The following is a 17,512-nucleotide window of genomic DNA, read 5'->3' on the forward strand; positions in this document are numbered from 1 at the left end:
ACGTAGAATCCGCGAGATATCAGCGGGACCGAGCAAAGTGCATCGAATGTTTCAACAGATTAAACGTCTGTCTTTTATCCCCTTCCACGCAGCATAATGCACCGTGCTCGTTCCACGGTTAATAATTTTAATGCAGCCACTCGCATGGATGCAATATCGTCGAAACTCCACGCTAAATAACCCCTAGTCTCAAGTAGTATCCGACAATAATTGAACCATACTAATTTATACCCTGATAGTACTTACCCTCAGACGTGCGCCGGTGTGTTGTACTTGCCAGAACTTCCTCGTATCAAGTAGAACAGGTCGACCACTAAACAGACACTGAACTTTTGCAGCTAACCACACAGTGGAGTCGCGACAAACTGTATCGTTCCGTTTGTATACTCTGCGCAGCGGTGCGTCGTCGGGGCCAAGTAGGATAGATCAAAACTAATACCGACAGTCAATTCCTCCATATTCGCAATATCCTGCGTCGACGTACTCTGACTTAACGTCGTCTCGAAAACAGCAGCACGAATGCATGAAGTAACTTAAATCGCACAGTCACGAACTGTAATCACTGTTACACTATTATTATGCATTAACACATCATCTCGAGACATCATCAACAGGACAATATTTCAAACGAGTGTTCAAAAGTTTCTCGAACCACGAAACTGTTGAAAAACTGGTATTTCATCGCATTCTTCCGCGGATACGCAAAATCGTTACCCTTTTTCCTATTTCGCCCATTCTATTACCATAGATGTCCAACACGCTCCATGGGTCCAGCATCCACGCGTGGAAATTACCCAGCGTCCACGTCCACACGCTTCGAAGAGGAAACGAACGAAGGGAGGATAAGCTGTCGAGCTATCCGCCGCGCAGACACGACTGTTTCCAGCTTCGCCGCTGTCACAATTAATGAACGAACCCGGTCCACCTGCTGTCGGCCGATTTTCGGCGGTCGAGGGGCGTGCCCGTCCGGTTTCCTTCAAATCACCCCGAAAGAAGCGCTGACGGCTCGACGACAGGATAATGGCGTCCCCCAGCGACACGGAATCCGATCCGGTAGTCTGTCAATTTTCGTTCACCTTTGCCTCGTGTTTCTTCGTTTCGTGTTCTGGCTGATAGACGAGGGTCATCTTCGAATGACGGCTTGAACCTTGATTCAACATCTAACTCCTCCGGGATATTCCGATTTCTTGCGAGTTTGATAGCTTGAATAGGTAATGTACATGTTACATATAAAATATTGAGTTTCCTCAATTGTTTCTATTAAAGACTCAGTACCTGAAATAGAAAGCTAAGCACAGTGAAATCCTATTGGCTATAAAGGCAAACTCTCCCGAGAGCGACACAAAGTTCCCATGTAGACCTCGAAAGTTCCAAAGGAATCGAACGATTCCTAACAGCTTCTCCCCGCCAGTCTAATATTTCAAACGGCTTTCAGATGGCGTCGCTGGCATCAATCAACCGTCGAATCTTCCTCCGATTAATGAAATACCCGGGTCGACGAACCCGAAACGTCGTCGAGAAACAGAGACGGGAGAGGATGGTTCTGAATAAAATCGAGGGTGGCGGCGGCGAAGGAAAGGGGTGAGGAGGACGCCGAGGGACCGGATAGGGTCGGAGGTGAGTTTCGGCGAGGGAGAATGTGTCCTCTGAACCGAATCGCGTCGGGATTCTCGTTTTTTTTTCTCTCCTCGGGATTGTTTTCTATCGAGTCGGCGAGTCGGGCCGGCCACCGAACGATTGTATCGAGTCCTGGAGAGGGCCGAGACGTCGCCGGATGTCGCTGGGCGCTGCCGGGAGACACTCCGAGGGTCCCGTTGGTCGATTGTTTTTCGGCGGCCGACGAAATTGATTACTACGCCGGCGTCTGGGGAAATATGACGTAATGGCGCTTTGTCGTAAGCGTATTATCCGTCCGTTTCGCTTCTCTCCTCTCTCCTTTTTCTGTTCCTCGCGTTGTCTCCGCCCCCGCGCGCGCGCGTCCCGAGGGAGATTGAATCTGAAAATGTCCCGAGGAGAATTTGACATTTGCGAGATTAAGTGACGCTTCTTGCGGCCGTGCGAGCGCTCGTTGACGATGATAAATCATCGGTCACCGAATTTTCGGCGGACGGCTATCCGGAATTTTTAGGCCATCCCCATCGATCAATCTTTTTTTTTTCTTCTTTCTGCCCTTCCGCCTCCCTTCCTCTCTCTCTCTCGCTCTTTCACTCATCCTTTTTTCCAGGCGGAACTGTTGACTCGCCGTGTTCCGCGAGTGTTTTCGAACACGGTCGCGCAAACAACGAACTCATTTCCATCGCGTGCCTGGAAATTCCGTCGAACGCTGGACCAGTTTGCGCAACGCTTCGACGGATTGCTGGATGGATAAGAATCGCGACAGGGAAATGGAAAGAATACATCGACGGGCACGGCGCGCCAGGCGATGTTCCCGGAACCCTGCTGGACGGGATTGAAGGTGGATTTTTTCGGTAGACGCGTTGTACCTTTGCCGGTGATTGCAACGTTCCAATAAAATTCTAGCGTAGAATAGAACGCACAGTGAACGATTTATAGGTACCTCGGAATTCGGAGTAGACCGGAAATCGAAATGAAAAGGACAGTAAACGTCGGATTCTATCGGAAGCTATTTTATCGAAGAAAAAACCATAAACTCAATTACCATCGAGGTCACCCGACTATCTCTACGCATCCTTATCAACTCGGAAGAACGTCGTTCAGAAATTCAGGTGTAACGAATCTTAGAGCAGTTTTATATCATCATTACATTTATTGAAACAGTATCCACGTCGATGAATATTTTTGTTTTTCTTTACAGTATTATATTTCCCGTACTCGGTTTATCGTCGTCGCTCCGCCCTTTCGCCACCTCCTTCCTCCCCCCTCGCGTTCTATTTCTTTTTTTTTGTCTTTTCTCGTTTTACCTTCGTCACGTTTGATTCATGCTGACGTTCCTCTATAACATGATACATTCGCCGGTTCTCCGCCTTTTTATTCTCCTGTTTTCCGTTATCGATTATGAATTTTATGTACAACGCGCGATCTAGGCTCGCCGGCCGGTCACCCGAAAACATGGCCGGGCGATCCCGCCGCGGCTCGTATCGATCCTAACCGCGCGCGCGTCACCGACGTTCGCCGTTCCCTCGATATCGTTTCAGGGGCTTCCAAGCTGGGGGCCGATTTATCGGTTCTCCGTTCGGCCATCGTGAGCGCTGCGATACGGGTCCATCTCCGTTCGCGACGTCGGACCTGGATCAACCGGGAGCGCCGGCCGTTCCGAAGGAACGAGGCTCGGCGGGGTCGAGACAAAGGTTCCCGATAAAAGTCGAACGAAATCACGCCGATAAACGTTCTCCCTCTCGTTTCGTTTGTCATTTCCCCGTTCTCTTCCGGCCCAACGATATTATAATCGATCAACGTCCGTACGCCGAACACCGCTGAATATCACACGCGATTCCAATTTCGATTCGACAGTCGAACGAACCGGCCTATGATCGATCGACGATCGACGACAGACACGCGAACGCGAACACATACACACGCACAGACACATGTCTCTCTCTTGGGACTTGGCTTTCTCTCTCTTTTTTCTCTTTTCTTTCGTTCTCTTCGAAAACGGTGCCGTGTTTCGTCGTGTTTCGTCGCGATCAACTTCGAAATATTGTCCTCTCACAACGACATAAATTACCGTATATAAACTATACAAGAAGGAATAATATCGCCGGATCTATCAACTCTCTCATACCGCGCGTCCGCTTTTTTTGTTCTTTCTCTCTCTCTCCCTCTCACGCGACTACCGCACAGAAATCGTTCGAGTTACCAACCCCCCCCGGTCGTCGGCACGTTCCGTGAACCCGTCCCGTTTGTCGTACAACATTATAAAAAATCTATAGTTAGCCCTAAGAGTAAAGTCGCACCTTAACCACGCTAGCCGTTATGATATCGTTTTACTCGGTTACGTTACATCGTAGTAAATCTACTTAATTAAGTCGCCGCCGTCGTGCCCTTCACCCGCGATCGGATGCAGTGGATGATTCGAGGTTCGACGGAGAGAGGATGGAAATGAAAGTTAAGATCATTCTCGCGAGGAACGTTACGCGGAGGAATTCTGCTCTTAAGGAAACGTTGCGGTTTTGTGGAAATTCTGAGAAACCGACATTTTATTCGATGGAAATCTAGGTCAACTCAGATCAATCAGATTGCAATATTAAATGGACTTTCAGATGATCGATAAGATTAAAGTTAAGTCTACAGAAAGGTAAAGTTCGAAATAACGTTTCGACAGTCCACGATAATTCTCGAGACGTTCTATGTAAACAAAGTTTCATTAAAGCCAGAATTGCCAAGTGTTACCACTCGTATCGAGTGATATTCCTCGGTAGCACCGTTTCGATGACTCGGCTGGGAGCACCGACAGAGCGACAGGATTTCTCTTCCCTCTCGGGAAGTGTTCGATGCAAGAGTACATTCGTAAAATAGGAGAGAAGTCTCGGAAAAGGGACTCGAACCCGACGAGTGCGTAGGATTTATTGAATTCGATAAAGTACGTCTTACCAAGTATTATCAAGGAAACCAAAGCCTAGCTAAACTCGACAACCAATAGATCAAATGAATCTCTCTGATCCGTTCGCTGAACTTGCTTTTCTAAACGAATGTTACCAACGAACTACGCGTTTGCGAGCCTCGAGCCCGCGGATACCAATCGCGTTGCACTCGATCCATCGAATATTCCCGACCGCCTAAGTCCGGAGCCCTTTTTCCCCGATAATCTAAAGGATCCACACGCATCGCCCATTTAAGCGCACTTCGCGGGCAGCCGAACGCTCTCGGCAACGAAATTCTCTACGTTCAATCGCTTCCCATCGACTTCCACTTCCAAAACAATTTCAACGCGCTCCCATCGACACGCAACGGTTACCTATTACCGCTCTTAAGTGTACACGTACATAATCCTTACCTAGACACGAGCCTATACATTAAGTCGTTCAAGTTCATACAACTCTGCGCCCATATTACCATGCGTCGAGCGCGATCGCGCGTCCGACGGCGACGTCGGACGACAATCGACAAACGCGAGCTCGCGAGCGAGAGGAACGCGAAGATCGGTCGATCGAACGGTTTCCCCCGTGGTTCTTCGTTCCTCAAACGAACAGAAACAAATCGAGGACGATCAGCGCGACTATAATTATCCTAATACCTCCTAATTTCGAAACAATCCTTTGAGAAAACCGTCCCGCACGAATTTCAGGGGACAGAGGAATTCCTTCGAACGTCTTCGGCGTCTCGGTGGAACTGCCCACCGACTCGCGGCTCGGTTTTTCGCTTTTGACATCACACTCCTCGCGAACCGAGATCGTCTCGGGCCTGGGCAAGAGACCTGGTTCCGTCGAATTTATCCGAGGCGCGAGAAACGTTTACTGAATGGCCAATGAACGTTTATCGTTGAAATTTCGCGGTGAGGTTTAACACGTTGATTGCCTTTCAATGAGACTAGAGTTTCTTAACTGCTTGAACATAATTGGAATAAGATTATTGACGAATAAAAATGTTCAGTAACTATGCAGTTATTATATTGTAGCTAATCATAGTTATAGCTGAGATTAAGTAGCTAGATAGTAATGTAACCTAAGAACCACAAATCATTGATAGTTACTTCCAATTCAATTCACCTATGCCACGAATCAGTGACTTAATATAAAACAATCAAAATCCTCTCGATAGTCAACGTGTTAACATAAATTCGAGTAACGTAACATTTCACCATACCCATTGAACAAGACCAAAAACTCCAATCTTCGACTTCCTATTTCATCAAGAAATCTGCTTCGACGTGAACATGTCGCGAAGTGGCAGGATAAAATGAAAACTGGTAAGCTTACCTCGCCTCTGTACGTACAAAAACGTGGCCCAGACCCGGCGACGTTCACCGGTTCCCGCACGTGTTGCGCTGTACAAACGAGGTCGACGAACCCTATCATCCAGCGTTCTTCCTCTCCTTTGTATGTATGTACAGTACCGTTTCGCTTCGTTTATGATACAGGAACAGAGAAGACAGAGGATAGAGATAGAGAGATAGAGAATGATCGAGTGACTGAGTGACTGAGTGGAGAGACTTACATATTTTCTAGCTACGCGACACCGTTCAACCATAAATATCGTCTAGCGCGCGTCGAACGGTCCCCGACTTACAGACAGCCCGAACCGACGAGGCTCGGTTCACTTCCGTTACTCCCGTTCGTCGCGTGTCCCCGACGTTCCCGCTGCAGTTCGTCGATCGATTCGAATCGTCGGTTTCCAGCCAGGGAAAACGAGGAACGACGAAACTCACGCACGATCGCGAACGATCTCGTCCTAAGATCCTCCGACGATCCACTGTTCACTGTGTCCGCGTTTCACGCTCGCGAATATCGGATTGATTCGTTCCTGGTCCGACAGCACGGTGTCCCGCCTTCTTTGTTTTCGTTTCCTCGCCGTTAATTCCGATCCGCAGGCCAAAGGAACGCCTCCGCGCGGCGTGCACCGTCCCCGCTCCGACGAGAGAGAGCCCCGCCTCGCTCCGTTCGACCCCCGTTTCCTCCTCCGTTCCGCTCTCGTTTCATTCCCCGTCGTTTTTCGAAGTCGCCACGGTTCACGACGACACTGCTCACCTTAGCAGGTTCGCGATTAACAGCGTCACGGTCGCCAGGAGGATGGTCGGCGCCACGCCGCAGCTTCCGCCGTGTTGCATGGCCGCCGGGTGCTCGCCTGGAACAGAAGAAGTATCGCGCCGTTCAAACCCGTTCTACTTTATTGTTCCCTCCGACGGCGTAATGCTATGCGACACGCGCGCAAACCGCGAGGAACGCTTCGGGACTGTCGCGTCGCTAAATCGCTGTAGGAGGGCTATTGACGAAACCTTCTGCGAGGCACATTAGAGCCCTGAGTATTTTTACCATAGCAGAAATAAAAGCCCAAGGAACCGTTACTTCAATAATTCAGTCGTAGTTGCTTCGGCAAGTTTTGCCAGTTTTGTAGATTTACCGTAACTTTTACCTTACATCTGTTTGCCGGAAGTCGAGGCGATCCTTGGTTTTATTACTCGCTATGGTCAGTGCCAAGAACGCTCGGGACCCTTGCGTGGGTCTCCCAGGGGCTGCAATCGGCAACCCCTCCAGGATCACTGGTTGAGTCCCACTCGAACGAATTTTTGTTTATACGCGCCCACTATCTGGAAGGCTACAGATCAGGAAGCTTCCAATTTTGCACACGCCTACCCAAAGGTTTATAAAAACCCACGCACGGTACGGAGACGAGATATAAGAAAAAATTGAACTGGACACACGAGACGGAGTATATAGACGTCGCTGTAGACTCTCGCCGCTGACGAGTATTACTGAACTCCCGAAAATAAACGGCAATTTATTTTCACTGAAGTGAATATTTATACAGTCCACTTCCAATCAGTTCGCACGAAATTAAGTCGGCGTGCGACGTACGGGTTTCCCTATAACATTTCGAAATAGAAAACGCGTACACAACAGGGACGTCCGCTCGTCTATTTGCGGCTGAATTAAGCGGAGAATCAAGTCAGGTGGTTCCGCGTGGTCGCATTCTCCGGGATGATAATTGCGAGGAAAGGTCAATTATTTGTCAGAGTGAACAGGGGTTCCGGTTCTGGCGAGTGAATCGGGTCAACGAAATGTCAGTGCGGGGTGTAGAATAAATTACTCTTTGATTCTATAATGTAGAAGGGAGTGGGAATCTAGTAGAATAAATCAATAACCCGATCGTGACGAGATTAACAAGTAGGTCAACGATTCAGCCTAGATTCCCGAAACACCAATGCGGGTTAACTAACATATTATCCCTCGCTTGTGTAATATGAAATAGAACGTACTTTCGTCATTAACACAGTAGAATACACCAACTACTTCAAACCAGGCCTCGATAACACAGAGTAGTATAAATCAACGACAAATGCAACAGCCAGGCGCCGCGAACTCCATGACAATCCGCGACCCACTAAATTATTCTTCATTCATCCAGCATTCGATAGAAAGTTAACGCCAGCCAGTGGAACAGGTCAACAACTGACCCGCCGCGTAAACTCCGCGAGAAACCGCACAATCAAAGTCGCACTAAATCCTCCAGGAAGCCCGATCCGAGGAGCAAACTTCTAATTCACGGGCCGTCGTCTTCCATTACAGATAACCATTAATAACAGCGACACCGGGGCACGAGGGTTGGCCCGACGAGCAGCAGAGGAACGTAACGCGGTCTGGCGGCGCGGATCCCGGCTGAACCAGCGTTAATCAGCGGCTATCCCCGAGGCGGCGCGATTTCCATACATATATTTCGCATATCCGGACGAATGTTAACGATGTATCGGCTCGGATGACCGCGGCAAGCCGCACGCAACGTCCGGTAATAAAGATAATCACGGCCGTGTAACCCGGCGCGGACTCGCTCTCCTCGCGTGTCACGCGATTTACGGCGCGGGATGATCGCGTCGCGATTCACGTCGATCGGTCCGCGGCCCGAAAAACGGGGCGCCGTTAATCGCGAAGGCGGCTCGCGCCCCGGCGTCGTAATTGCGTTAATACGCGGGGATAATCCGGGCCGGCAGGGCCCGGGATAGGTTGATCGCGAAATAATTGAAATTTGCGGTCAATTTTGCAGAGTAATCAGCCGTGTTTGAAATAACGTCGATGGGCCGCGGCCTACGCCGTCGATTGTGAATTAATTATGCAGACGAACTGCGCTGCATTAATTTTCATTTCCCGCCCCGCGCTGCCGCGGTCCGCCGCGGAACGTCGCGCGGCGGATTGCCGGCCGGACGCCGCGTGCAAACTCCGCGTGATCGATGCTCGCTTGACCACCGCCGCCGACCTCCGCGCGCCGTATCACTGATACAGCCGTGAAAGTATGCTCGATTGAAGTCCGTTAATGGAATCGCACCCCGCTAATCTTTCGGCCATAATTCATACCCGGTTGATTAGCAGTTCATTGTTGCGCCACGACGCGGCCGCGACCCTGCCGGCGCCGGATGAATGCACGCCGCGATGTGGGACAATTCGCGTTTAACGTCGCAGGCTGTTTCTGAATTGCAGGGGAAGTGGGGTCATTGAAGAGTCGCAGTGGGGATCCTGTGGTGCTTGCTCGGTCACTTTTACTGAATTTTCCAGATTGGAAAAGTTTGTTTTACATTTCTCAATTTTACTAGGTTTAAGCTTCAATTTTCTAATTGTCCGAGCTTTAAGTTCTCCGAGTATTAAGTTTCAATTTTCTAATTTTCCAAGGTATAAGTTCCAATATTCTAATTTTCCAAAGTTTAAGCTCCAATTTTCTAATTTCCCAAGTTTTAAGCTTCAGTTTTCTAATTTTCCAAGTTTTAAGCTTCAGTTTTCTAATTTTCCAACTTTTAAGCTTCAATTTTCTAGTTTTCCAACTTTTAAGCTCCAATTTTCTAATTTTCCAAGTTTTAAGCTTCAATTTTCTAATTTTCCCAGTTTTAAGCTTCAGTTTTCTAATTTTCCAAGTTCTAAGCCTCAATTTTCTAATTTCCCAAGGTTTAAGCTTCAATTTTCTAATTTCCCAAGTTTCAGGCTTCAATTTTCTAATTTCCCAAGTTTCAGGCTTCAATTTTCTAATTTTCCAAGTTTCCAATAATCCCATTTTCAACATTCCAATGACCCATTTTCAATTTTCCAACTTTCCAACGCTCTCATTCCCCAATTCTCCAATAATCCCATTTCTCCATTCACCAACCTCTCAATTTTTCAATTACTGAATTCTCCAATTGAAAACGATCAATTCTCCATAAAACAACTACACAAGACGTCAAACGCAAGAACATTCATCGATTTTCCACTACCTATTCACATTCTTTCACCATTTCTCTCCCTCTAATCCACATAAGCTTTTCTAAAACCAATTAGCCCAAGTTTCCTCTAATTACAGGATCAGAATCGCCGACAGTCAGCCACGAGCAACTAGAATAAGTCGTCGACTTTCTCGAGTGACGTGCGCTCGTCAAGAGAGACCTACCGCGTTGAACGCGTGCGCGTGCAAGAGATGACTGACAGGCTGGATTGGCGAACTTGCGGAGCAAGTTATTGCACACGTTACCGCGAGTGTTGCCGGGCTGACAATGGATCGGATGTAGGGACGTGTATGCGTGAAGGGCCGACTACTTGCCGCCAACCAATACACGAGGAGCCTGTCAAACTTTATGACGAGGGACTTCGATACTTGATGAATGAACAGCCTGTCCCTTTTCCTTGTCGTAGCTCACGAGCCGAGGCTGCTTCCCTGCAACGCCGGCGACAACCATTGTCGAGGAAATTGTCGAACAATTGTGATGCAAAAGGGCCGACGATCCGTACCAGGCGTCCAACCGCGGGGACACCAATGGCCGCGGCCTCTGATTTCCGAGAGACATCAACTTGATATCGGGGTCGACCCCCTTGTCGCCGAGACTTGACGTATTAATCCAATATTTGTTCATTCCTGGCTGCGGACGTATACCGAGCGACGCGGTAAAACATGCACGAGGTAGTTACTTTGAGATTATTCTAAATTACTTTTTCAACCATTTGCGGTGTAAAGAAATTCACGCTTGCGCGTGCCAGAACAGTCAACTGTAACTGTGTAACTGTAACTGGAGTTCGATGTGTTCCAGAAGAAAATATAGACGTATCAACTGGTAAAATTACACATGTATAAATACTAAATTTGTTTATTAAGAATCTTGCATATTGTGATATTTTTCAAAAGAATTTGGAAAATTGACGTTTCTGTGACAATTACCTGTCGACGTGTAACACGTCGTTGACGTTCCTGTAACAGAAGCATCTCGACGTGGGTGACACGTCTTTCCACCGCAAGTGGTTAATTACACTATGAAGATAGAGTGTACTAGTTATATGGAACTACAAGGAAGATTCGAATAAGTGTTATTAAACTTGGTAAGTACAAAGTACTTTGAATACTTTATGTGTTGAGTGTACCGGGAGAAAGAGTTCTTGAGTTTACTTTGTACTTGTTTCCTCAAAGACAGGTTGTACTACTTGGAACACTCGTTTCATTCTCGTTGCTATATTCTTACATTCCACCTTCCAAAGCTCATCTCGCCAAATGTCTCGAATAATTAAGACAAGTGGAACGTAAAATGGTATTCCAAATTTGCACAGTGACGTTTGAATTATGAGGAACACGGAGCTGGAAAACACCATTTAAATTCGCGATGGAATCCTGACGTTGACTTATGTGAATCAGCAGTCGAAAATCGATTACATTCCCCAAACGGCCGCCCAAACGTTCCAATTCTCTATCCATCGTACCAATAAATTATACCTACTAACTCAACAAAACATCCAGAATGCTGTATAGACACGAAATTAGATGCCAATAATATTCTCCGAATCACGTTATGCTCCACGGAGAACGAAGAAATATTATCGTCAGCGACGTTCCGACGTTTAACGCGTTAATGTACGCTTTCACATCGAGCTGGGAAGCCTGTGGAAGCGTACGGATCGCAGTGAACGGTTGTCGAAGCGTGTCGGATCGAGATACGAGATTCCGCGAGGCGGCGGGACGCGGCAAAGTATACGCGATTCGGCCCGATGCTTGCTGATTTTTCCTCTTAAATGCATTTGCGAGCGACGTTTATGGAAGGGCGTGTGCATGACGTTGCCCTCGAAGTCCCGGGAACGCTTCAACGATTCCCATAGACCGGGCAAAAAGAGGATCCCGCCTAAAAACCCGCGTAAAGCGACGCCACATCGGGAAACGTCGCGCAGATCTGGAACGGATAGCGTCAGGACCTGCGAAAAAATAAATCGACGCGGATGAAATTTCGCCGGGAGCTCGGTTGCACGCTCCGGGCTACGTTTCCCGTTAGATAACTCGCGATCCTCGCGTTACAAAGTCCTCGGGAATTAATTATACAAAATACAGGTGCACGTTGCTCTGCAGTTCGTCTGGCTCGCGTTGACCAATGCCCGGGATATAGGGAACGATCCAAAGTGCTCGGTAACGATCGACGAAAGCATAATTCGCTGTCCATGTTATTACAGAGATTTCGACGCGATTCGATTTTATGTGGATTGACTACGCTTCTTGGAAATCGCAGTGGGTTTTAGCGAAATATGAAGCTATGATTTAAATCGCGGAAGAGAATTGTAGAATGAAAGATTTGATGGAATTGGAAACTTGAATGTTAAAATTTGATGCTTGATGCTTGAAAACTTGAATGTTGAAATTTGATGTTTGATGCTTGATGCTTGACACTTGAGAACTTGAGAACTTGAGAACTTGAGAACTTGAGAACTTGAGAACTTGAGAACTTGGGAACTGGAGAACTTGAGGACTTGAGGACTTGAGGACTTGAGGACTTGAGGACTTGGGAACTTGAGAACTTGGGAACTTAAGATTTTGAGGACTTAAAAACTTAAGAACTTGAGAGCTTGGGAACTTGAGAACTTGGGAACTTGAGAATTTGAGGGCTTAAAAACTTAAGAACTTGAAAAGTTGAGAACTTGGGAACTTGAGAATTTGAGGACTTAAAAACTTAAGAATTTAAGAACTTGAGAACTCGAAAAGTTGAGAACTTGAGGGCCTAAGAACTTAAGAACTTGAGAACTCGAGAATTTGAGAACTTAAAAGCTTGGAAGCTCGAAAACTTAGAAACCTGAAAGCTCGAATCTTGAGGTTTGAAACTTGCAAACTGGAAAACTCAAATCTTGATAGCTCTAAACTTGAAATCTCAAAAGCCTGAAAACTCGAACAATTAAAAATCCAAAAATTCGAAGCAACAAACTGTTCCGTTACAATAAAACTCCGTAGAATCGCTTATTGCATCGAACCGCTTTTCCAATTCCCACCGGCGCGCGACAACGCGTCGAGAAATTAGAGCGGTCCGTGAGAATCCCAGTGCCGCACGGGTCTCACGTAGGTGGGAAAGAATCGTGACGAGGTTCCTGCAGACAGGATAAGCGGGTGTTACAAGAAGAGCGCGGATCAATATTAAGAAGCTTGTGTGTCACGGCGCAGCTACGTCTGAGCGCAAGACTGATCGTCGCTCAGGAGCGCCGAAGAAATTAAGTTAACCCCACGTCGGAGGGTTTTAAAAAGTGGAAGCAGTCTCACGGCGAGAAGTCAAGCTCCGGCGGGGTGGGGGGGAGACGAGGGGAGAAGTGAACGTTACGACGATAATTCGGTGGAATAAAAAGGGCTCTTACCATTCAGCACGTGGACCATTACGCTCGCCGGATTCGCGTTGCTCGGAATGCAGGTGTAATTTCCGCTGTCGGTCAATCTGGCCTGTGTCACCAGAAGCTTGCTCGTCGTGCCGCTCTCCGTCTTCTCCGTCTCCAAGGAAACACCGCCCCTGCGGTGAACGCTGAATTATCAAAGATACTTTGCTACTATTCAACGCCAGCCATTGGTTATATTACTTTGTTAGTAGTTTCTAAGGATTCCACGTCCGCGCTCCTCTCAGCGAACTTCGCGACGCTTTCCCGCTGATATCTCGACCGCCCACCCTTTTAACGACGATGTTTACGCGCCCCTCCGACGTTGCGAACTTCAAGTTTGAAGACCACGCTCTTTCGAGGACGCAGCCTCGCGGAGGGTTTTTAAAAAAAATGCTTCGGCTAATCGCGACCCCCACTTCCGAGTGTTTAACGAGGGTTACGAGCCGTCTGAATTCGAGTTCTATGGGACTCCGAGGACGGTGCTTGACGATCGCTGTGCGTTCAACAGGGGTGTGCACCCCTACTCGACGCTTCCAGCGTTTACCCTTATGGTGTTCTGTTGAAAAACCCGCGGAAAAACGCGATCGTACGTCATCTAAAAATGAGAATATTCGAAATTCCTTCAATTCTCTTTGTCGATATTAACCCACTACCCCTTATTCGAACTCTATAAAATCATTTCTCTAACGTTCCCGGAATAAAATTCAACCCCAACTATAGAACTAAAGAAGAAAACTAAGTTATATCGAGTGATATAAAATTTAACGCGGTTTGAATGCATAAGATTCATCAAATAATAAAGTTCCAAGTTGCAAACCACCCCACGGAGGCACGATAAAAATTCTCAGCCACGCTTCGGGCGAAGAATCCCGGTGAACCACGAAATTTTCGCACGCGTTAGAATTTTCGATCCGAAAGGTCACGGCGATAATCCCAACGCGCGCAATCGAACGGAAAAGCGAGCGAGCGAGCGAGTGAGCGAAGTTCGGGGGTCTAGGAGGGGTGGTTGCGAGACGGTTCGCCGGAGGACATTAACGTAGGTGAAACTCGAGAACTTTATTCTCGTGGCTTGTACCTGGGACTGTCGAAATCCACCACGGATCCTCCGTGATGCCACGAAACGCTGCTGGGCGGTGTACTTTGCACATTAACGGTGCACGTGAGGCTTATCATGCTGCCCTTCATCACGTAGACGTCCTCGGGACCCGGGATCATCGCCTGCGCGGCTGCAACATCCGAAAATCGGCCGCTTAAATATTCCGACCGTGGCTGCGCCCTTAAATTCTCGTTTATTTCGTTCGCGTGTGTCGGCCGACTGTGCCTGGAAACTCCCGGATCTTGCGAGCAGCCTTTGGAAGCGGGAAAGTCGTCGTCAAGACAGAAAATACGGTTAAAATATATACCAAAATAGAAACTATATTATAGAAATATGATAGCCTGGTAAAGATAAAGTTTCTAAATATATTACAATCGACGAGGTTACCGAGTCGATCGAGGTCCGATCTCAGCGCACGAAACTCCGACACCTTTGACGCAATTCTACGCTTTGCAACATCAATTCCAATTTGGAAGGCTTCTATCCTCGAAACTCAATATTCTTTACTCCGACTTCCCTGCGTCACGCCGGCGACTGCAACGTCAAACGACAATGTATCCTTAGCATATCGAGAAGCGAGCATCGTCTGAGATACGCGGCCATCCGTGAAATCCACTCGCTCGCAGGCAGCGCGGCGAGATTCGTTTAATTAAATTCATCCCTTAAACGAGGCAGAATTTAATTAAAAATTCTATGCAGAATTTAAAATTCTACCCTCGCGCAATATCTCCCGCCTCTCGTTCTACCCCCTTCTCCCGGGTAGAATCGAGGCTCGCCGACGTTGAGGATGGAACAGTGCTGAGAGCTGCGAGAGAGGTTCCCGCGAGGAACGACAAGTCGCCAATTTTCGCTCGCCCGGCGAAGTTGAGATTTGACTTTTCCCCGGCGATCAAACATCCGATCGCCCTCGAACGGCACGCAGGAAAACGCACCGCGGCGGGATATTAATGCCGCGGAAATCACGGCGCTCCGCGAATTGTGGTACGCGAACTTCAATTCGCCGCGCGCGCGGCAGGACTCTATGCAAATGGCGGCGACGCGACGCGAGGCCGTGCTCGTGACTAACATTCGAAACGAATCCCGCGCTCAAGTTTTAATGGAACACCGAAGTTCGGGTCGGCACGGGCGGCGGGCGCGAAAAACAAAAGTGCCGGAAAGACGGCACCGGAACTCGACGTTGCCGCGGATATTTTAATTGCGAGCTCCGCCGGATATTCCGTGTATTAGTTTTCGGGGTTTATTTCTTTCGACGTGTTTGCTCCCGCTTTTCAGTATATAATGGATGTCTTGATTGCAATGCTTCGTTCGTTTTTCACTCGTTGATGCTCGTGTGTTACATAGAATCTACTTCATGCCAAATGCCACTAGGGTTCACTAGGAACTCTGGAAACTCTCGATCTTCCGAGAGTTTTGGTAACTTTGGATACCACACTTGGAAAGTGGAGAATCAACTTAATAGTAGATCTGCCGTTTGATGTAATTAAAATCCAATTAATATCAGTTTCTTCGTTCAGTATAGCATTCAAGTGGAGTTTTTGAAATATGTAGCTTCGTTTTGAATATTCAATACTTGAGATAATTATGAAACAAGAAAACCAGAATCATTTTAACGCTAGAACTACGTATCAGTCAAAATGACTGGTTTCGATTTTGTTCAGCAATTATTGATATCTTGGAAGCATTGAATATTTGGAATGAAAATAAATAGTTCCAATTGAAGAAACTGAAACTGATCTATTGTTACAATTTTTACAGTTAGTGTTAACTAATCCTAGTATCAACCAATTAATCGATACAATATTACACAGAGAATTCTCTCATTACGAAGATCAATATATACCAATCATCTGTATACAAACCAACGAATACGAAGAAACAAATGTATTTCCACGAGAATCCAATTAACAATATCAGTTTCTTCATTCAGTATAGCATTCAATTGAAATTTTCAAAATATATAGCTTCATTTTGAATATTCAATACAATTCCTATATTTCCACATACTCTCGCAACTTTCTCGCCAAGGGTGGTACCACGCTCGCGTCTACTCCCCTAAGTCTTGATCGAGCAAGCGAACACACAGAGGCCCGACTAGCATTAGCATTTTCCGAGGGAGCGAGGGCGGGCCGAGCTGTCCGGCTTGACTTTTCCCGCGATAATTATTACGGGGACGATAATTCGGTGGTAATTAGAGGAGCCGAGGTGCGCGTTGCGACGATCAGCGAAACAGACCTCTTTCGACGGTGAAGTCAGCTCGACCGGCCCTCGTAAAACAAAACCATCCGTGGGTTGCATTAATTAAACGTTAAACGGGGATGACGTGCATGCACCGATAGAGCACGGGCTACGCTGCTATCTCTCTACCCTCCCTCTATTCCAGTCTATTCCATTTCTCTCTCTCTCTCTATCTCTCCATCTCTCTCTCTTTCTCGCGTATTCCGGTGTACATAGAGGCGGACAGACAGACAGACATGCTGACCAGGCCGACACGGTCGTCACTACACACGCACACAGCTGCCCGGCGCAATACACGGAGCCGAGCGTCTAGCAGCGAGCTCAACAGCTTGGAAAAGGAGAGAGTTCTGTTCTTGCGTGATTCTAACCTGAGTTGAACGTCTGGCGAATGGCGTTCGGTGTGGCGGTGGCGGGGACAGGGGCACTGTCTGGAACGGGAGGACAGAAAAGATATCGAGTTAATCGGTTTCGCCGAGAGAGATCCACTGTCTCGTCGGCACGGACGGTTGCGAACGGCTCAAGCACTGTCTGCGCGATACGGGACGCATGTACTCGGAACTTTCCGAGCGTTTCGTTCCCCATGAATATTTCATCGTTCGAGGGAATTTTTTCATTTGCTCTTTCATTAATGTTTGGCTTTTCAGAACGATCCGCGATTTGGAGGCTGTGGAACATTGCAGGGTAGTTTGATTTGTGTTTTTGAAGTTGAATGGTTGATTGTTTTATAGCTTCGATGGTGAATATTGAAATGGTCGGAAAGTTTCGCTTGAATATGTACACAGGATTGTTCATTTACAATGTTAGCAGCCTCGATGTACCGTACAATTGTTGTGAAACTAATCAGGTTAACACTAGAACTACGTACCAGTCGAAATGACTGGTTTCGATTTAGTTATTAATACCTTAAGAGCATTGAATGTTTGAAATGATTTTTGAAATAGTTTCA

The 17,512-nt window shown here is 47.4% G+C and overlaps 1 protein-coding gene across 5 annotated transcripts in view; it reads right to left on the reverse strand.

The window, feature by feature from the left end:
- Positions 1 to 2,747: 2,747 nt before the first annotated feature.
- LOC116423879 (defective proboscis extension response 7) overlaps positions 2,748 to 17,512 on the reverse strand; it is a 233,502-nt gene continuing 218,737 nt past the window's right edge. For 3 of the 5 annotated variants that reach the window (XM_076367711.1, XM_076367703.1, XM_076367715.1), the window contains 3 exons: positions 14,311 to 14,461; positions 13,221 to 13,381; positions 2,748 to 6,741 (listed from right to left, as the gene is read on the reverse strand). In XM_076367711.1, the coding sequence (XP_076223826.1) occupies positions 6,641 to 6,741; positions 13,221 to 13,381; positions 14,311 to 14,461 (413 nt within the window). In that variant the 3' untranslated portion in view covers positions 2,748 to 6,640. The remainder of the gene's footprint in view (positions 6,742 to 13,220; positions 13,382 to 14,310; positions 14,462 to 17,512) is intronic. The other 2 variants (XM_076367717.1, XM_076367707.1) reach the window with 1 other exon arrangement.

This window comes from Nomia melanderi, chromosome 1 (genome assembly GCF_051020985.1).
Source record: "Nomia melanderi isolate GNS246 chromosome 1, iyNomMela1, whole genome shotgun sequence".
Classification (NCBI taxonomy): Eukaryota; Metazoa; Arthropoda; class Insecta; order Hymenoptera; family Halictidae; genus Nomia; species Nomia melanderi.